Here is a 21,835-nt window from a genome sequence, read left to right on the forward strand (position 1 = left end):
TGTATGCCAAAATATTTTAGCGTCTCAAAAGTAGGAAATCTTAACGCTCCTCAAAATATTTCAAGGTCAACGTTAATTTGCACAAGTCCCCAAGGGAAGCAATATAAATCTCGTTTATTGGAACAGACAAATTACAAATCAAATATTTATATATGTAGGCACACCACCCTTATGTAGATTCCTTATCGAGGACATAATCCATCAATCAGTTCATTCTGCACTCTTCATCCGGGTTTATAAGTTGGACATGGGTTTTCAGGTCAGTTTGACTAACAAAACATATGTGTCAAATTAAAAATCTAAAAACCCATGCCCCACTTATAGACCCCGATAGGGGCAGTACGCAATCTTGCTCCCTCCGTCCCAAAATTGTGACTCAACTTTGTACCTTATTTTGGGACGGAGGGAGTATGTTCTTAGCTAACTACTATATGCAGAGGCAACTCCGGTTGACATTCCCGGTAATTTAGCTGCAAATGAACACCAAAGTCAAGAAAGAAACAGTGCACGACGAAAGATGCTGGTAATAGACAACCAATCTGTCACAGCTGAGCGGATTTGCCTTGCAACTTTCAGTTTGACCAGTGACACCATGTCACCATTGTCACCATTATTAAGCCGAAAAGTCTTCAACAAGCGGAATCCTACATAAGAGGGTGCAATGCAGTGCATCTCAGCACCACGGAATGGAGAGAACTCCCCGAGCAATCCTCTTCCTCTTCCTCTTGCTCCTTGTCGATCCCGGCGTAGCTCAGAACACCACCACCGGCAAAGCAGACGAGTTCCATGTCGGAGTGATCCTCAATCTGGGCTCGCTGGTGGGAAAAGTAGCACGAACCAGCATTTCACTGGCCGTCAAAGACTTCTACGCGGTCCACCAGATTTACAGCACAAAGCTTGTCCTCCATTTCAGGGATTCCATGGCCAGTGATGTAAAGGCTGCATCAGCAGGTATGTGTATGTCACAGTTAAGTTGTCAGGATTCAGGAAAACGGAAGGACTTTAAATAAAAGAAAAAAGTCCATTTTACTACCCTGAATAAAGTGGGTGGTTCACTTTACCCCATGATCTATTTTTTGGCTCCTTCTACCCCCCAAACCAACCAAAACCAGACAAAACACCACCCCTGGCTGGTTTGTCTCCACTCGCTGTTGATGTGGCACTAGTCAACGGTGGTTTTGACCTCGGTGTCAGGTCGGGCGTGGGCATCCCCGTCACCCCCTCGCGCTTCGTTCCGGCTCCAGCGCGACCCCGCCGACGAGCCGCGTCGCCACCTGCTCCACCCCGCGCTGGCCCGCCTCTTCCCACGGCTACGCCGCCTCGCCGTCCGCCCCGTCGCCGCTCCGGCCGTGCGCCTGCGCCGCCCCGCCTCCTCCCCAAGCTTGCGTTGTGGACCCCAGCCGCCCTCGCGCGCTGCTCGCGCCGTCGTCCCCGGCCGCCCGCCGGCTCCGACCGCCCCTGCTCTGCCCTCGCGCGCGCGGCCCTGTCCGCGCCCAAGCCGATCCGCGTCGCTCTACCCTCGCGCGCGCGAACCCATCGTTGAGCCTGGCCGCGCCCAGCCTCCCCCGCTCGACGCACACCGGCTCCGACCACGCATGCTCTGCCCTCGCGCGCGCAGCCCAGTTCGTGCCCAAGCCGGTCCGTGCCGCTCTGCCCTCGTGCGCGCAAACCCGTCGCTGCGCCTGGCCGCGCTCGGCCTCCCCCGCTCGGCGCGCGCCGGCTCCGCCCGCCACGGCCGCCTGCCTGCTCCGCGCGCACCGGCTGCCGCCGCTGTGGCTGGCTGCTACTGCAGTAGGGGGGCACCCCTTTTTTATTTTTTCTATTTCTTTGTTTTTTTAAAAAACTGACGAGTGGGACCCACCGGCAGGTCAAATACCACCTTTGACTGTGTCCACGTCATCATCTGGTTTGGGTAAACCACCTAGGCTGATTTTTTGTCCGGTATGAGATTGTTTAGGGGGGTATAGGAACCGAAACATAGATCAGGGGGTAAAGTGAACCACCCACTTTATTCAGGGTAGTAAAATGGACTTTTTTCTAAATAAAAAGAGGAAAACGGAAGTCCATAGTTTGACACCTTAAACAAGAAAAACATATTTATATTAGCATTTGACACCTTAAACAAGAGTCATACTTAAATTATTTAGAGTTATGAAGCATTTGTCACCTTAAACAAGAGTCATATTCAGATTAGCATTTGATCAGTTCCCTAGTAGGAAAACCCTAATGGTAAGCCAAGCAGAGTCTATAAAAATCACAGATCGAGAAAACATATGTTTATTGTAAATTGCAAACCATAACCTACATAGTGACATAATTCTCCAAATGAGTCAAATCAAACCCCCTTTGATAGTATTAGGAGTATAAATGAAAGAACATGTAAACAGAGTCTGTGTTATCATTTCATCAAGGATAAAAGCAGTCTTAGTTATAGGAGTCGTATAAGGCTTAGGCAAACAGGTGTCAAATGATCAAGAAAATAGAAAACATCACAAGCAACACGAACACACAAAAACCTAAACTCACCATTATATATATATATATATGCTTTGTTATGTGTTATGATGTTGTTTCTACATTATTAAACTAATATCATCTGACTGAAATTTCCTTATGCAATTTCAAAAGCGATTGAATTACTGGATAATTACAAACTGCAAGCCATCATTGGTCCCCAGAAATCATCAGAAGCTGTATTCATCTCCAAGATCGGAAATATAACCCAAGTCCCCACAGTATCCTTCACAGCAACAAGCCCCTCTCTCACTTCAGATACTATGCCATATTTTGTACGTGCAACATTGAATGACTCAGCTCAGGTGAATAGCATTGCCTCGCTTGTAAAAGCCTATGGATGGAGAGAAGTGGTGCTAGTATATGAAAACACTGACTATGGTAGAGGCATTCTACCATACCTCATTAGTGCACTTCAAGAGAGTGATGTTCATGTCCCGTATCAGTGTGTTATCCCCCCATCAGCAACAAGTGAAATCATGATGCAAGAACTCTATAAGTTGATGACAATGCAAACAAGGGTGTTTGTTGTTCATATGTCATCCACGATGACTTACCTTCTTTTTACAAAGGCCAAAGAGGCAGGGATGATGGACAAAGGATTTGCGTGGATTACTACAAACGGAGTAGCAAACATCATCGACTCACTCAATCCAAGTGTGACCGAGGTGATGAATGGTGTACTGGGAGTAAGGTACCATGTCCCCAAATCAAAAAAGCTTGATAGTTTCTCCATAAGGTGGAACAGAATGTACCAACAGGATAACCCAGATGAATCACCCTTCAATAAGCTAAGCATTGTTGGACTACGGGCCTATGATACGATATGGGCATTAGCACAGGCAGCAGAAAAGGTTGGGATATCCAGTGCCCCAAATAAGCAACCATGGTCCATTAAGAACTCCACATGCTTGGAATCCATGGTTATTTCCCCAAATGGTCCAAAACTCTTAGCAGCAATTGTACAAAATAAGTTTAGAGGTATAAGTGGCGACTTTGACCTTACAGACAAACAGCTTAAAGTTTCTGTGTTCCAAATAATAAATGTGGTTGGGAGAGGTTGGAGAGAAATCGGGTTTTGGAGTGTCAAAAGTGGACTGTCACGGCAGTTGAATCAAAATGGCTTAAAAACAACAGGATCAGCCTCAATGCTTGATCTAAATCCTGTAATTTGGCCAGGAGAGTCAACTGAAATACCGAGGGGCTGGGAAATTCCTATAAATGGTAAGAAGCTTAGAGTCGGTGTGCACACGAGCAATTGCCCAGAGTTTATAAAGACATTCAGAGATCCTGTTACAAATGTAACAAGTGCGAGTGGCCTTTCAGTTGACATATTTGAGGAGGCAATAAAGAGGCTACCTTTTGCACTTACTTATGAGTACCTGGCATTTGACACAGCTGATACAGCAACTACAGGAAGCTATAACGATTTTATTTATCAAGTTTATCTTCAGGTAAGAAATACATTACGAAAGATTTGGTTTCAATTTCTTAACCTACCATTGCAGAAACTAGAAGCTGCATATATTCCACTGTTAAGAAGAAAACTCTAGTAGCTAAAACATTTTACAAGATATTAACTATGTTCCACAATTTCATCCAGTGTTTTGTTCTGCAATTAAAACCAGGCTCCTATTTTATTTTACATAGAAGGATGTCAGATAGAAAGGCTCATTGTATTTTGTTTTTCTCAAAGCAAATCAAAAGTCTATTTTGCATGCTAAAATATTTTCCTCTTATTGAACAATTTACTTCCAGTGTTTAATCATTCTTAGAAGTAGATCATCACTTTCTTATTTCTCAAATATATGAAGCTGATTCATGCCATTGCAGAAATACGACATAGCGGTTGGAGATATTACTGTAAGGTACAATAGATCATTGTATGTCGACTTCACTGTACCGTACACAGAATCTGGAGTAGGGATGATTGTTCCAGTCAAGGAAAACATGATCAAGAATATGTGGATTTTCTTGAAACCATTGAGCACTGGAATGTGGTTTGGAAGCATCATATTCTTTATTTACACAGGAGTTGTTGCCTGGCTTCTGGAGTATCTAAATGGCAATCAACATGTACATGGTCCCTTTTCACTCAAACAAGTGGGGATTACAATGTTCTTCTCCATTTTTGAAGAGAGTTGAGTAAACATTACAGTTTCCTAGATCTTTGCTTAATTTTGAACAAGTATTTCAGTTGCATAGACAAAGTATACGTTGCACTACATGAAAATAAGAAGCGCCGAAAGATTCCTTCGAAAAAGATTACTGCAGTGATCTAACTAAACTGCACCTCCACAACTTTTAGGAAAGAAAATCATCTGTATGGCCCCATTTTAGTTAAACTTATCTTAATGTTTCTCAGCATAAGAACCTAGATCTGTCTAATTAGTACTCCCTTCGTTCCATAATTATTGTTATGGTTTTAGTTCAAATCTAGCTGGGGATGAACTAATGCTAGTACGTATCTGCTTTAGAAACATGAAAGCAATACATCTGTTCTTCATAATTGTGCTTCACTAAAGGAAAAAATTTATAGCGTCAATTGAAAAAAAAAATGATGGTGAGACTTGCATTTATCATATCAAGAAATAGATATTGCATATGCTTTCAAGCAAGTCCTGCAATGGCATGCATTGCAGTATCCCAATCAAGTCCTGGAATGTTATGCATTGCAGTATCCCAGCTTTCAAGTTTGTTTACTGTCTCAATAATATCTTCATCGTTATTGCAGAGGAGAAGCTGGAACGATTTCTATCCAGAATTGTTCTACTTGTATGGATGTTTGTTTTTCTGGTACTTACATCAAGTTATACAGCAAGCTTTGCATCAATGCTGACTGTACAGCAGCTTTCACCGACAGTGACTGATGTTCATGAACTCCAGAGGAAAGGAGAATATGTAGGGTTCCACCGTGGTTCCTATATAGAGGGTCTACTGGTGGATATTGGTTTTGAAAAATCAAAGATGAGGCCCTACGAAACACAGGAAGATTTCGCTGCTGCTCTTTCTAAAGGAAGCAAAGATGGTGGCATTGCTGCGCTTGTACATGAAATCCCCTACATCAAACTGTTTCTTGCAAAGTACAGCAAAGGTTACACAATGGTGGGACCTATCTACAAGAGTGCAGGTTTTGCATTTGTAAGTTTAACTACACTCACTAGGGTGCTTTGTTTTAATCTCTTGAATAAAAAATCTGCCTTGAAGTTTGCTACAAGTCAAGCAAAATGTTATGCTCATGTGTCTCCTTCAATTCTACATACCATGACCCCTAAGATTGCTATATACAAATTCGAAGTTACGAAATAAAAATAGAAATAGTGAGGCTATCTAATAGCATACGATGAATAATGTATCTTCCAGTTGACTGATGAAAAGTTGAAAAGGGTGGAGATAAATGTCAAAGTGAAAACGATGCCCTTTTCTAGTCTGTCTGTCCCCAATAATGAACTCTCACTGACCGCACCCTATGGGGATCATCAATGTAAGCTTAACTACCATATACAACAATATAGCATAAAAATGGATCCATCCATTTTCTATCAAAAAAAGTATATGAGCTGATATTTACATTTGGCACTGCAGTGGATTATGATAAATAATCTTGGAGACCAAGCAATAGCTTGGATGGTAGCCGTGCTGGTGGTCTTGCCACCAGCCTGGGATCGACCCTTCATGGTCACATTTCCAGGAGCCTCTCTCCGTATCAAAATATAAGCACAGAGGGACTTCACCCCCTTAAGCCATTCATTTTTATGATAAATAATCTCGGTTGGATGGGTTGCTTCTAGATAACCTTGGCGTTTAGTTAGTCTGTTTTTATCTCTTCTAAAACGAATTGCATAATCTGCATTCGAGAACATATGAGATGTAATGTGGGAGGTCAACCATTCGATAACACTATATCTAACTCTAGTCTGATTTATCAAACAGAGTAATAGACTTTTCACAACTTCCTTCTTAAAGCAACTTCAAAAATAAGTAACTCTCTCCGTATCAAAATATAAGACGTTTTTTGACACTAGGAGTACATCACAACACAACAACCACAAACTAAACCTGAAAACAGGCCCTATGGTCAGATTACTGGATTTTTGTACTGCTTGAGCAACTTTCAGTATGATTGTGTGAAAGTATGGTACTGCTGCTAAGCAACACCATCATTGACCATCTTCCAGTATATCTTGTTAGCTAAGAATATTCAGCCCAATGGAAATTTTACTTTTCAGGCTTTTATAGTCAGATATTATGATGAATAGAATTCTCTGTATGTTAGCTTGTGCAAGCTTATAATAATGATCTCTTTGGTAATCAGGCGCTTCCCAAGCAATCACCACTAAGAGCTGAAATGTCAAGGGCAATACTCAACATAACAGGAGAAGATAGTATCAATGAAATTGAAAAGAAATGGATATATCAAAACAGCCATCAACATGAGGATAAAATTGATGGTTCAGGCGCAATCACTTTTGAAAGTTTTGGGGGGTTATTCCTCCTAACTGGGATTGTGACAACCTGTTCCCTTGCTGTAGCCATGCTGATGAACCTCTACAAAAAATATCAACAAAATGCATGGAGCAAAGAAGACGATCAAAATGAATGTGTACACGGGCAACAAGGAGAAAATGGAGATTCACAGGAAGAACAAGGAGATCAAAACAGCAATGAACACGGAAACTGCAGTGATATAGAGAAGCAGACAACATTGACTGTGCAACTCAGTTCGAACACAGAGTGACCAGCTACCACCAGACAGTAAGAACAACAATATAAGCTGTGGATTCACACATAATAACAAGGCAACGTCACTGACTCATATTGGTCCACAAACCATTCACAGGGGAGATAAAAGTAGAATGTCATTAAGTGGATCAAGCTAGTTCCAAGCTGAGCAAAGATCACCTTCCAATCTCAAAGATCCACAACTAACCGCGGGGAAAGCCTGGCTGAACTTTGGGTGTGTGGAGCTTCCTATGGATGCAAAATCAAGTAAAGTTTCAGTCTGTCTTATGCTTCACCCTTCCGGGCATCACCTGTCTCGGTCTATCATATAGTACTGTAGTTTTCCAGGAAAAATCAAGGCTATACACTCCTTGTAGAGGGGACTATTTCTGTAAATACTTTATACATTCAAGTTTTCACACGGAAAGGAGGTGGACGTGGACCATCCAATAATCATCGCTTCTTTTCGCGAGATGGAAAATACGAGGCGGGCATTCTAACGAACACCTTGGCTGCAGTATCCGTCTGTCCCCATAAATTCCAACGTACATCAAACTAGTGTCTGCAAAATTCCGGTAGCACATTCGCGAACGCATATACTCCATTAAGGAATCGAATTTCGATCTTAAGGAGGGACGGGAAGCAAGACTTCATTTGGGAAGTTTGCACTCGGCAGAACTGATCGAATCTCGACGTACCTTGCTGGTTGCCGGCAGGGCCGCCGGGCGCCGGATGGGGCGATGGGCTCCTCCAACCGTCGCGACGGCGGGTGGGCGAGCCCCGGCATGCGGAGGAGCCGTTGCGGTGGCAGGCGGAGGACGGCGACGGGCGGCCGCGGGACTCGAAGATAGGGAAGGAGCAGGGTGTCTGACATGTGGGCCTGGTTCGTCAGCATAGCTGCTCAACGTTAAGCTGCATAAATTTTGCTCACAGAGCGAAAGTTGACATCTGAGCACGGGCACTCCCGTTATTTTGAAGTTCTAAAATTTTGTGTACATGCACGTAAGCAGTGCAGTATAATGGGCCAAAATTTCACCAATGTACGTGCTTGCATGTGAGAGATTAAAAAAAGACAAAATACATGCAAATTTAGGGCCAGCTTTTTTTTCGATTTTGAGTCGAAATTTTGTCTTTTTGTGCAGCGTACAATATAACGTATTTTCAAACGAAATTTAACAGGTACTTGGACCACATGCATGCGTATTCATATAAAGGAATTCATTTTTTTCAAATTATTTAAGCACTTGTTTTAGGGGCTTTAAAATATCATGCTCCACTGCTGCCGACCACCGAAAATCCATTTTACTCACAGAGGCGGTTACACACAAGACACATTCGTGTTTCCATTACTGTAGGAAAACACTTTCTATCATAATTCATACATCTGACTGAGCCTTTCATTATTCACGAAACGAGCTGCCAACGCTATAGGCATCCGAGGGCACATAGAAATTGGGAAAACAAAAGGATTGTGATATCAATGCCTTTTTTAATCATGTTCCTACACGATTTTCTTTTGTTTGATTGCATTAAAAAAATCTTTCTAAGGGTTTAAGCGAAGGCTGAAATTCCTATGAAATATAGTACAAAAGAATCCTTAGAAAAAAACATTTAGTATTCAATCCTACAAACCAAACAACCACCGTAAGAAAAAAAATCCTGAAGATTCCAAATTTCTATAAAAATCATTTCGTGGTTCTCAAACGTCCGGCATAATCATTCAGCTACTTGCGACCACAAAACAGAGGCACATTAACTTGACATTACAACATGAAATGCTTCTTGGGCCAAAGTAGGAGGTTATTTATAGAATAAAAATTGACATGGATTTACAACAGAATCGTCTGCATCACCATTGACTAAATTATTGCTTTTTGTTTTTGAGAGGAATCGACTAGCTACATTTACACAAGCGCCTAGAATGGTGCATAGTTTTACAAACAAAAGACATACACATACTACACACACAACTATAGAATCATAGTAGCAGAGTAGGAGGAGCATCTGGCAGTGCCAAATGAGTTCCTTGACTTCTTCCTCATGATCCCACGGTTAACTAATTGAGGAATCTGTCCTGCTCAGTCTTCTTGGGATCTAGTTTTACTTTTACTCAAAACAAATACCAACTTGTAATAGACTCAAAACAAATACCAACTTGTAATAGACATGTGCTAGAAAAGCAAGTTCATAAATTTGTTTTGCTTTTTCAGGAGAAAGTTGCTTTTCAAAAATATTTATCGAAACATGTTCATGTGGGATCTAATTTCGAAGATCTTGTAATTATGAACGCAAAGTGAAAGCAGATATTGATTTGGTCAATTGGTTTGAAAGTAATGTGTTTTTGAAATGTCAAAATAGATATACCTTGTGCTGACATCACCTATTTTCTTTGTATGTGTGCATTTTGCTGAATTGTTAGTACGAGGGGTAGAGAGGTGCATGTCCTTACCGGGCGGCTCCCCTTTTTATTCAAAAAAACAACAACATATAACTACGCACAAAACTTTATTATAGTACTCCATAGAAGAACAGGAGCCTCTGTCACTGCCAAATACGAGTTCCTTGACTTGTTCCTTGCGATCCCATTGGTTAATTGAGGAATCTGTCCAGCTCAGTCCTCTTGGGTTAGGGAATTTCCTTGAATTTGCACAGCCATCACTTCAAAAATACAGGGGTATCTCTTCTTCTACGCCACAAATAGTCATACTTCTACACCTTCTTCTACGAAAGGTGACTCAACTTTGCCAGTGGCAGATGGTCCACCAATATTTTCATTAACAGATAACTTCTCTGATCACAAAAAAAGAAAAAGAAAAAGAGAGACAATTCTCTGTTGGTATCACTTATAATACGCTAATATGATTGTCATTATGTAGTGCACTCAAACTGATACACACCTCCTTGACATCTAAAATGTTACTGTATTATGGAGATCAGACAGCTCAAACTGATACACACACCCTTTGCAAGTTCGTGTCTGACTTTGTTATCATTGGTTTAGAAAATTATAGGTTTCCACTCAACAGCCGTGCTAAATTAGAGTAAACTGAAAAGACCAGCAACCCAGCAATGTTAACAACAAGCTGAAGTTCATCCGACAGAAATTTCGCAAAATAAATTTGAGAGAGGATGCGTATGTTCATCACAAAACACACCATACAGTTTTTTTTCATGAACCACCATATGGGTTTTGGTAATTAACGTAGATACTCTTTGCACAACAAGACTACCCCGGCAATCCATTTTCTCCTACAAGTAAGCAGTCAAGATAATTCCACAAATTCCCCTTTCTCAAATGTCAACACGCGCATTCTGACGTAGAGAAATATGATTGTCACATTCATCTGGTTTTGACATACATATTAAAAGGGGGCAATTGGAATTTATATAAACAGCAAAAATCGTGTCAACAGAATTCAGTTGCTTCAGGAAACAGAGCAAACGTTTGAAAACAATTAGATAACAGCTCCTGTCACTTTCAAGTGATATATTGCAAGATTGAATGGAAGGAGCTACTGGTCAGTTAGTATTTAAGTACCTGGGTAACATGCAGAGGAGGAGTACTCCACTATTATAGAACTCTATCATTGCAGCATGTCCTAAACTACGTATTTGTATTTAAATTGCTTGGTCGGCCGTGCTACGTCATTTGACCTTCGGAAACTACAACTGAAATGAGGTAGAAATTAGTAACATTCTTTCTGCAATAAAATATGCATGGCTCAAGGCATTGAAGAGTAGTCACCTACGCCGTCATGCTAAGCTTTTAGCTTGAAGAAACCAACTCTATAAAAGCCAAGGTGGCCTTAGATTCTGGGCACCGAATACTCCACAAACCTTGCAGCACTGTCAATGGAGAGAGCATCTCAAATCACCCTCTTCCTGTTACTCATCATCCATTCTGGCGTAGCTCAAAATGCTACCACGAGTGGAACAGATGAGTTCCCCGTTGGAGTGATCCTCGACTTGGAATCATTGGGGGGCAAGATGGCGCGGACCAGCATTTTGATGGCTCTGGAAGATTTCTATACAGTCCACAGAAACTACAGCCCAAAGGTAGTTCTCCACATCAGGGGCTCGAAAAGTAACAGCGTAGAAGCTGCATCAGCAGGTAAAAGTTCTGCAGCCTATCATGAAAAGGAAAAACTCTTTCCCACTCCCTATGTTGCTTACAATATGCTTTCTCAACTTCTTATTGTCTTTGAAGTACAACTTTTTACGCTGTCATAAAAAAACAACTTACATAACTGTCTTTTTTATCGAAAGCCCCCACCCCACCTAATTAAACGAGGTAAGCAAAACACAGATTACTGTTCACAGCGCTCGGCTAAACCAAAGTAGCTGAGCCAGAAAAGTTTAAATTCCACCCCAGGCCATACATCAGGCTGGTGGAAAGGGCAAGAACTCTGAACACAGCGAGCAAAGGAATATAACTGACTTTCATCATTCAACTTAGTACAAGCTACAGAACTGCAATATTATGAACACAGTTTTGATGGAAATCAACATGGTTATTTACCAATGTGCCACTACTAATGGACAAAGTTGGAAGCGTTTGATAGTAACATTTATCAAAAGGATTTAATGGTTTTTACTTAGGAACGAGTGTTTTTTTGGCTATATCTTTACTTTCCATGTGCTCCATAATACTTCATCTGTTTAACAATAGACATCCAGCTAACAAATGCCCATGGGAAGAACAGTTGTAAATCAAATAAATAAACAGCAACAAGGCTAGTTTATTACATTCCTGTTAAACGAAGTACTTTGAGCATATATCTCCTGCTAAAGTTCAGAAACATCAAAAGGACAATGTTTGGTTACTAAACTATTACTATTGCCAACAAATATTCACACTTCTTTGCAAGGAAATATTATATGAGTTTTACTCTCAGAAAAGTTAGTGCATACATATTTAATAACCCGATTATGTTTACCTTAGCTTTCCCTTGATGGGTTTGTTGGTCTGAGAAACCTTAACTTTATCAGCGTAACTAGTAATACAGGTTATAAATGTCATATTTCAAAACAAGCAAGTCAAGTAAACAGACTGAACTGTAATTATATTTTATACTGACAACAAGTTTAGTTACATTCATCCAAATATTGTGGGTTCAAATTTGTAGCTTCATCTGCAAATCTGTAATAATTTTCAATCCTGTTTTCCACAAGTTTAAGTTAACTAGGACAACAAAAGCATAGCTACAGAGTGCTCTGAACCAACATATATATTTTGTAAATACTATGTCATTTTTTTACTCTTCGGTTCTGAATTTATGAAGCTTCTGGCAGCACATATTTGCATTCACCTAAAATTTGATTATGAACCTTTACAGCTCTCGACCTGCTAGAGAATTACAATGTCCAAGCTGTCATAGGCCCTCAAACATCTTCACAAGCAGCATTTGTATCGGATCTGGGGAATAAAAGTCAGGTCCCTATCATCTCCTTCACAGCAACAAGCCCATCTCTTTACTCTGGCAGTCTTCCATATTTTATTCGTGCAACATTGAGTGACTCTACACAAGTGAATAGCATTGCCTCCCTAATCAAGGCCTACGGGTGGAGGCAGGTGGTGCCAATTTATGAAGAAACTGACTATGGTAGAGGTGTCATACCATATCTCATCGACGCCCTCCAAGAAATTGATGCTCGTGTTCCCTATCGGAGTGTGATCCCTCTGTCGGCATCTAATGAACAAATTACCCAAGAACTCTATAAGCTAATGACAATGCAAACAAGGGTCTTCTTGGTGCATATGTCACCTGATTTAGCTTCGATCCTCTTCACAAAGGCAAAAGAGGTTGGTATGATGAAGAAAGGATTCGTCTGGATCATGACAGATGGACTAACCAATGTCATAGACTCCACAAACCCTTCTGTCATGGAAGCAATGAATGGTGTTTTAGGTGTAAAGTTTTATACACATAAATCAGCAGAACTGGATAGCTTCACCATACGCTGGAATAGGAGATTACAAATTGATAACCCAAATGATCCACCAGTGAAACTAAACATATTTGAACTCTGGGGCTATGATACTATATGGGCGGTAGCACAAGCAGTTGAAAAGCTTGGTATTAAGAACAAGACATCATTTCAAAAACCAGCAGTTGCAAGAAACATGACAAGCCTGGGAACATCTGTTTATGGCCCGGATCTCCTAAAGACCATCTTGCAATACAAATTTAGAGGTTTGAGTGGTCATTTTGACCTTTCAGGCAGGCAGCTGCAAGCATCTACATTTCAAATAATAAATGTAGTTGGTAAAGGGTGGAAAGAAATTGGGTTTTGGACTGCAGAAAATGGTATTTCCCGGCGACTATATCAAGGAGAATCAATGCCAGAGCATTCAGGCTTAGTTCCTGAACTAAACCCCGTGATTTGGCCAGGAACATCAACAGAGGTACCCAGAGGGTGGGAAGCTGCTGTAAATGGTAAGAAGCTTCGAGTGGGAGTGCACGTAAGTGTATACCCACAATTTATGACAAGTGGAAAGGATCCTATCACAGGGGCAACTAAAGCAGAAGGCCTTTCAATTGATGTATTCGAAGAGGCAGTTAAAAGACTTCCCTATGCACTACCTTATGAATATGTAGCATTTGGCACCACGAATGACACAAGCACTGGAGGTTATGATGATTTTGTTTACCAAGTTTACCTTAAGGTAGTAAGTGCATCAGGGCTTCAACTTTCAGCATCAAATTTGCAAAAAGTAAAATTATATGCATGCCATGATTTCACTGCTCCCACATTTATGTACGCCCTCCGATCCATATTACTTGTCGCTGCTTTAGTAAAGTTGTACTAAAGCAGCGACAAGTTATATGGATCGGAGGGATACTACATTTTAGTTTAATGCAACCATGTAAAAAATAATAGCACACAACCCACCCAAATAATGTATTGCAATTGAGAGGAGATGTTGAGCAGGAATTTCAGTGCATTGGGTTCTTTCTAAGCACTAGATGGAATGAGATAGTGAAATAGATTTTTTTTTAAGTCCTTTCGGATGAAAATGGAAGAATAGTATGCAATACATCTCACGTGGATAAAATAAATTAAAAGGAATTTTCTCTTATCCTCGTTTGTTCCTTCCTTTAGATAATACTTGAAAATCCCCTTACAGCAACAAATCCAATTTCAAAGGGACTTCCTCCCCCTGTTGAGAAAAATTTTCTTCTTCCAGTTCTTATTTTCTCCATTCAATTCAGTTTTAAAAAAAAATCCTCAAAATACTTCAATTGGTAGCTACGCGCAAGAAATAGGCCAATTTGGCAGCTTTTTGTTCATTTTCTGATGGAGTAAAAAAAATATCATCAGTAAGAGTCAAGGGAATGATCCCCTGGACCTGGATTTCCATATAAAGGATACGACGAGGATAAATACCCAAATTGAATTCTATCTGGGGCCATATTTCTCCATTGTATAGTGTGTATAACCACCATATCATGCTTCCCTACTGGTCTGGTAACCATTCTTGCAAGTACTATGCTATTGTAGTAAAAAATTGTAATAACATGCCATCTGTTGCTTGCAACTCGTAAGGTAAAGTACTATATCAAAGGAATATACATGTCATCTTTACATGATAAGAACACATGGCATAGTTAGGCTCTTCTCAGTTAACCTATTCATATCCTCATGGCATAGTTACAGCTTTCATAACAAAGATTAAGCATCATCATTTTGCTGGTCAGTAAAGTAACTCTGTTTGATGCACTTGCAGAAATACGATATAGCAATTGGAGACATAACAATCTCAGAGAACAGAATGTCTTACGTCGACTTCACTCTACCGTACACAGAATCAGGAGTGGCAATGGTTGTTCCAGCCAAGAGCAGCAGAACTAACAACACATGGATTTTCGTTGAGCCATTATCACGTGACCTGTGGCTCAGAAGTATCATATTATTTTTCTACACATGGGTTGTTCTCTGGCTATTGGAGTTTCTTGGAAACAACACAAATATCCCAGGCGAAGTTCCCAGAAAGCTCGGGATTATGACCTTCTTTTCCCTGTTTGGAGACAGTGAGTATATTTATCAAAATACTTCCATTCCTTGAAAGAAAATGAACTTTTGCATATCATCTTACATGAAGTATCAAGTTGCATGAAGAAGCAGTGTTTTAATGTTGGTGCAACAAACAAAGCTACAAAGTTGTAGTGAATAGACATGCTTCTAGTTGCCTGAACGATGCAAGAACGCGAATGTGTAGAGATAGCTTAGAAAATTAGATTCTCCTGCAGTTGGATAGGCCCGGGGTGTACAAAACAAAGCTCAAGTGGCTAGGTTACTTTGTGAGCCATTTCATTACCTTATCAACGCAATAGCTTCTGTCGTAGATACATTGTACTCCCTCTGTAAACAAATATAGGACGTTTTAGATCAGTAGTGGCCTAAAACATCTTATATTTTTTTACAAAGGGAGTACCATATTACTGATAATTAAACCTACCATAGCCTAGCGGCGGTGTGGTAACTTGCCTCTGGCTGATGATCCGAGTTCGATTCCCATCCACAAGTTGGGGGGGGGGGGGGGGGGGGGGGTAAAATTTGCAGCTATGGTTGTCCAGGATTTGAACATTGTTCTGCGCGTTGTGAGCCATAAGATAACTAGACTACCAAACAATTCCCACACTCGAAAAAACTTAATAAGCACAATATGTAGAAATTTGCATAGTAAGTTTCATGACTTTCATCTACATTATGCGGTTATGTGGGTTCCTGCATTTTCCTTTCATATAATTGAAAAACTAATTGAACTCCATATCAAAAATTTCAGAGGACAGAGTGGAACGCTTACTATCTCGGATAGTTTTGATTGTATGGGTATTTTTCTTCCTTGTATTGTCAGCAAGCTACACCGCGAACTTGGCAACGATGCTTACCATACGACAGCTAAATCCAACTATAACTGATATCCATGAGCTCCGCAAAAGTGGGGACTATGTAGGATGCATTCGTGGTTCCTACGTCGAGAGAATATTGGAACAACTCAATTTCGACGGATCGAAGATCAAGACCTATAATACCTATGATGGATTTTACAGTGCGCTCTCAAAGGGAAGCAAAAATGGTGGAATTGCTGCGTTCATTCATGAAGTCCCATACATCAGATTATTTCTTGCAAGGAACTGCAAAGGGTACACTATGGTTCCATTTTATAAAGCAGCGGGTTTTGGATATGTAAGTAACACACTTTCATCTGTCTGTTTGCAATATATCTCTGAAGCTGACAGTCATTAAATTTGTTTGAATACGAATATATCATAGACATTCCTGTACGCATCTCATCACTGCTAGTTTTATTTAAGATGGGACCATTGCTAGCTTTGCACACCTAATTCCTAAGTGAATGAGTGGAGGGCAAATGATATTGAACCAATGCTCACATAATTACCATACGCACATTTGTGAACACTTGATGTTCACTAATAAAATGGCTGTTAATCACATAACTCAGATGACAAGTTACAAGTTAATATAATCAGAAATCAAACTAAAAAGACTTCGAAGAGATAAATTTGGGGAGACAGTTGGAAAATGAATTTAAGAACAAACACACCCACAAGGAAGCTCAAAATTCAGCTTACATATACAAACAATCTTATCCAAATAAAGTCAAAAAAAATTCATCATTCCAGCTCATAGAGCAGGCATATAGGATTTACTACTATGCAAGATGAAATCCATTATTTGCAACTTGATAAAACTTTGTACCATTATGGTCAGGATCTACTTCACCATAGCCAACCAAGAATATAAAGTTATAAACACATCAAAAAGCATGGATTCAACTCCAAATAGGTCTCCGCCTAGTTTTGTTCACCACCAACGCCTTCATGCATCACTAATTGCCAGGACTGGTCCAGTGCTTTGCCTTATACTCAGATCCATTAGGAGAAAGACAGGATGAGTGATAGCACGTGATGGGCACACCTGGGCATCATCTACCCCCGCATCTCAACCAGAAAGACAGTGCCAACCACCATAACCAGTTTTGGCCTTGTCCTTGTAGCCAGTGAGAACCACCAGATTCCTTGAGAATGTGAAACCCCTTTTTTGCATTTCATAAGGAGAGTTAAAGTATGGCGATTGGTGGATCACTTCCAGGGCGCATGTGCACAGTACTCAGTAGTATTTTAAGAAAGGGCTTTGGTACCTTTTCATCCTGGTTGCTTGGATGGTGTGGAAGGAAAGGAATAACAAGGTTTCCAATTAACCACAACTTTCTATTTGTGCTTAGTGTCAACAATCAAGGAAGAGTCCAGAAAATGGTTTATTATCAGAGTATCCTAGATGGATTGGGTGCTGGACAGTTGGGTAGTTTGAGTTGTGGATCATTATTTTAATCTGTCTGTCATTTTAGCAGCTCAATTCATTTTCTTCAGGTCATGCTTTCTTCCTTTCATTTAGTTCAGAAACATAGGCTATCTCGAGCCAGTAACACATTGACTGTTAATCTCTTAGTGGAAAGACGTGTAGTTCTCAAGAAAAAGAGCAATGGAGAAATAAACATGAACAGCTAAAGTCAATATGGCAAATCATGAAGTAATCGACCTCTAAGCACAAACAGAAAGAGCACTCTATGAATTACATTCTATATAGTGGCAAATAATGGATTACATTCTATATAGTGGCATACCCTAAAAGACCACTGTATGAATTGACAATGATTGATTTTATCATTGAAATTTGATAATGATTTATGCCATCACAGGTGCTATACTGCTATTCCCTAAGTAAGTGGATGGTATCACCACTTGTTAATGGGAAAACAATATGTGCTTCTATGGGTACTAGATAATTCTGGATGCACTTTGTGCATAAAAAATGAAATATACAAACACTAACTCGCTTTAAGATACACAAGTACTCAGTTCGAAATCGTGTACAACTCACCCATACAAGTGAAAACATCCTCTTTGTTTACCACACAAATATATAATCTATTATGCATGTTCATTTCTAAGTAGTTTCTTACTTCTTCCCAAGTCAATATGTGCTGCCACATATGTTCATATATATTAAGAAGAATTTAAATTTCTTAGCTCTTACCAAGCAATATGCGCTGCCACATAAGTTCATGTATGTGCACCAGAATTAGTTTCTATAACACTTACGCTCATGACAAACTGGACTTCTTTCCTACCACATGGGTTCAATTTCATCTTGCGTTAGGCATCACCATAGCAGAATACGAAGTGTGCTAGAGCTATGATATAAGCTAACAGAACTCTCAATTTCTTTAACAGGCATTTCCAAAAGGATCTCCTCTAGTTGGGGACATCTCAAAGGCAATCCTCAGCGTAATAGGAGGAGACACTATTAATCAAATTGAGAAGAAATGGATCGGAATCGGATATCAAAACAACTGCAACAATGCGGGACGTGCACCTGATCCAGAAAAACTCACACCTGATGGTTTTACAGGACTTTTCATACTTAGTGGAGCCATCTCGACTTCTTCTCTTCTGATAGCCGTGGCGATTTACTTTTATGAAAAGAAAAACTCAACAACTGAGACGCAACCTGACCAAAAGGGAGATCAGGCAGAAGGAAATGAAAGAGGTAATGAAGCTGGAGAAGAGATGCAAAACATAGGTCTACAACCAAGTGGCCACAGGCGCAATGCTTCGGCTGTCTCTTGGGGGTTTAGAAGAAGTTTTGGCACAAGAGTGGCACCTGTTTCAAGTTCAAGTCGTTTCTAGCTCAGCTAGCTGGTATTACATAAAGCAGCCTCCAGCTAAATGAATTTCTAAAATGGTAAGAGTTTGGACTGAAGTAGCTCAACATACAACAGCTAATTATGTTTACAGTTCATAGATAAAGCTCAACTTACTCTAGGCATCCAGTCTGCCAACGCTCTTCCCAGTCGGATGATTGTTTGTACTAATTTTCATGTGTGAATCTTGTTTAAGCACACTGCCATACCTATTCAAACCTGGTTGAACAGAACCATCTAGCCAAGTGTTTGCTTCTTACGTACAAGGTTACATTCTTTTTCTCGTGAATTCATGAACTTCACATGTCCCATACAGATTGTCACCTGCTGGCCACTCGGATGGTTCAGGGATTTAGGGGTTGTCGTAGGTGCGGGCATTGTTTCGCACGAAGAACAGACATATTTTCAAGTGTCGGCATTCTAACAAACACCTGGCATGCATCGGGACATCTGGTTTCGGCTTATTTCAGCTAACACTGATGTTTCGAGCAAAGTTGGTATTTTCACCATGTAGCATGTGCGCGGCATGAAATAAACACATCATGGAACATCCGTCGGAAAACATATCCCAAAATTAGAAAGAGAAGAGGGGTTTTGCAGAACTGAGCGTCGAGCGAGGCTCGTACCTTGTCGCGTTGTCCTCGCACGGGCGCAGCACGGGCACGGCGCGGGCTCCGGTAACAGCCGGTTGAATCCTCCTGGAGTACGTCGAAAGGGTGGTTGGGTGGTGGAGCAGAGCACAGCCGGAGAGTCGCTGCGATGTCGGCGGCGCAGGCGACCTACCCGCCCGCCACTCCCCGAGCTGCGCGCGAACAGGAAAATAATTGCGGACGCGCGCGATGTGGGGTCACGGGCCTTAGAGCAACTCCAATGAGCGATCCAACGTATCTGTTCGTTTTTTTGTCCGTTTGGGTCGGTCGTCCGTTCATCACTCGCTCAGTTTTGCATTTGGGTCGGCAATGCGCCCAACGCGCAGACCCATTTCATATCCGCATTTAATTTTTAAATAAAAAAGGCCCGCGGCCGATCATGCCAGCGGCCATGTCTCATGTCGGCATCATGCCAGTGCCGGCATAGAATGTCGGCTTCAGAAAACATCACAGTTCATGCTGGCGCACTTGCCAGCCGGCCGGCACACATGCCAGCACACAAAAAATGGTGGGACTTCAGTTCGACCACGCCATCGCGGCTCTCGTGGTCATACCGGCACACCTGCCGGCATACAAAAAAGATGCCCCCTCGACGTTATAGATCACTCGTCGTCGAACTTGAGCATGTCGGCCTACATCTTCTCAAACCACGGCCTCTTCCTTGACGACAAGGCGTTGAGATCCACCTTCATGATCTCCACCCCGGTCATCATGGTTGCAAGAGCCACTTCTTTCGCCTTTGTCTTGCGTTGGCGGCCTCGATCTCTAGCATCTTGGCTTGCTTCTCCGCCTCGAGCTCGAACATCTTGGCTTGCTTCTTGGCGTCAAGATCAAGCCTCCTCCTTTGGATCTCCATGAAAGCATCCATTTGCTCCGCCTTGAAACGTCGGCGCTCCTCCTCTCTTGAGTCCTTCTTATTCATCATGCCGTCCACGCTTGCGATCAAGGCGTTGGTGGCCGCATCTCGCGTGTTCTCCTTCTTGGAGTTGGTCTTCCCCCCGCGGTCGTGCCGGCTCGCCCTCCCCAACATCCTCCACGGCGCCCTTCCCCCCACGTGCCTTGAGCGCGGCATATTGTGCCTTGAACTTCTCTTCGTCCTTGATGACCCGATAGCAATGGGAGAGGTTGAAGCACTTGCCATTGTGTTGAACCTTGGATGCCTATAAAATATTTTCATGCAAGCATATGGGCAAGTGATAGCAAAATAAAGACGTAAAAGGATGATCTTGATGGCAAAAAAGAGGGCGGCTTGCTTGCTATCATACCATGTCTTGCACGCCGATGCCGCTCACTGGGCGGGCCTTGACGCTCTCAAGGGTGACGCAAAACTTGTTGCACTCTTGTTGGATCACCCTCCACCGCTTGGAAATGGAGACCCACCCGCCCGTGCTCACAAATTGGTAGGGTGGAAACCTTTTGCGCTCATGAAACTCGCGGTGCACACGAGTCCAAAAGGTTGAATGCTTTTGCTCGGCGCCCGTCTTTGGGTCTTGTCCAATGTCTCGCCAACACTCGCAAAGAAGCTTGTCCTCGGCAGCTGTGTACGCCTTCGTGCGCTTGCTCTTGCGCTTCGGCTTAGGACCGGCGGTTTGGTTGGCGAGCTCGTCCTCAAACAAAGGCTCCACTTCGATGTCGCACTCGTCCTCTTCCTCTAGCCCATAGTCGTCCGGGAACTCGTGGTCGAGGGGGAAGCCGTCCAGGTCGATGCCGACCTGATCACGCATGAAGGCCGCCTGATCGAGATCATAGCCAGCGGCCGGCGTGAACGCCCCGCGGCCGTCCTGGCTTTGCGTCTCCTCGGGATCGTAGCCAGCGCCCGGCGCACCACCCTCGAAGATGAGGTGTTGCATGTAGTCCTCGTCGACGACGGACGGCATTTCCTCGAATAGGTTACGGGCGTCCGGGAGACCGTCGGCCGGCGTCTGTCGCGTGCGTTTCCTCGTGCCGTCGGACGACGAGCCACCGTCCACCGGGGTGGCGTTGAGGTCGATGGGCACGGGCGCGGGTGTGGAAGGCGCGACCACGCTCACGTCGGGTGAGCACTCCCCGGAGAGGAGGGAGGCCTGTGGGTAGACGTGGAAGCCGGGGACCGGGTTGCAAGCCGATGCACAGGGTGAGTCGGGCATCACCATCTGAGGAAACGCTGACGAGCCAGTGCTGGCCGCGGCGATGGCGGCTTGGACGAGGTTGTGCTGGCTAGGGTTCACCCCAAGCATGT

The 21,835-nt window shown here is 42.4% G+C and overlaps 2 protein-coding genes and 1 long non-coding RNA gene across 3 annotated transcripts; 2 read left to right on the forward strand and 1 right to left on the reverse strand.

Moving 5' to 3' along the window:
- The first annotated feature begins 686 nt into the window (after positions 1-686).
- LOC125509399 (glutamate receptor 2.8-like) lies at positions 687-7,925 on the forward strand. Its single transcript, XM_048674365.1, has 5 exons — positions 687-951; positions 2,629-3,968; positions 4,348-4,654; positions 5,249-5,655; positions 6,830-7,925. The coding sequence occupies exons 1-5, from the start codon at positions 687-689 to the stop codon at positions 7,250-7,252; spliced, it is 2,742 nt and encodes a 913-aa protein (XP_048530322.1). The 3' UTR covers positions 7,253-7,925.
- A 2,971-nt stretch (positions 7,926-10,896) lies between these two features.
- Positions 10,897-19,138, forward strand: LOC125509398 (glutamate receptor 2.7-like). The gene is made up of 5 exons (XM_048674364.1): positions 10,897-11,347; positions 12,573-13,903; positions 14,966-15,269; positions 16,025-16,428; positions 18,498-19,138. The coding sequence occupies exons 1-5, from the start codon at positions 11,089-11,091 to the stop codon at positions 18,951-18,953; spliced, it is 2,754 nt and encodes a 917-aa protein (XP_048530321.1). The 5' UTR covers positions 10,897-11,088; the 3' UTR covers positions 18,954-19,138.
- Positions 15,158-19,932, reverse strand: LOC125509400. Its single transcript, XR_007284079.1, has 2 exons — positions 19,594-19,932; positions 15,158-15,256 (listed from the first exon to the last, which is right to left on the reverse strand). It is a non-coding gene; the product is annotated as an uncharacterized LOC125509400 (long non-coding RNA).
- Positions 19,933-21,835: the final 1,903 nt, after the last annotated feature.

The sequence above is a fragment of the Triticum urartu genome, chromosome 5, assembly GCF_003073215.2.
Source record: "Triticum urartu cultivar G1812 chromosome 5, Tu2.1, whole genome shotgun sequence".
Classification (NCBI taxonomy): domain Eukaryota; kingdom Viridiplantae; phylum Streptophyta; class Magnoliopsida; order Poales; family Poaceae; genus Triticum; species Triticum urartu.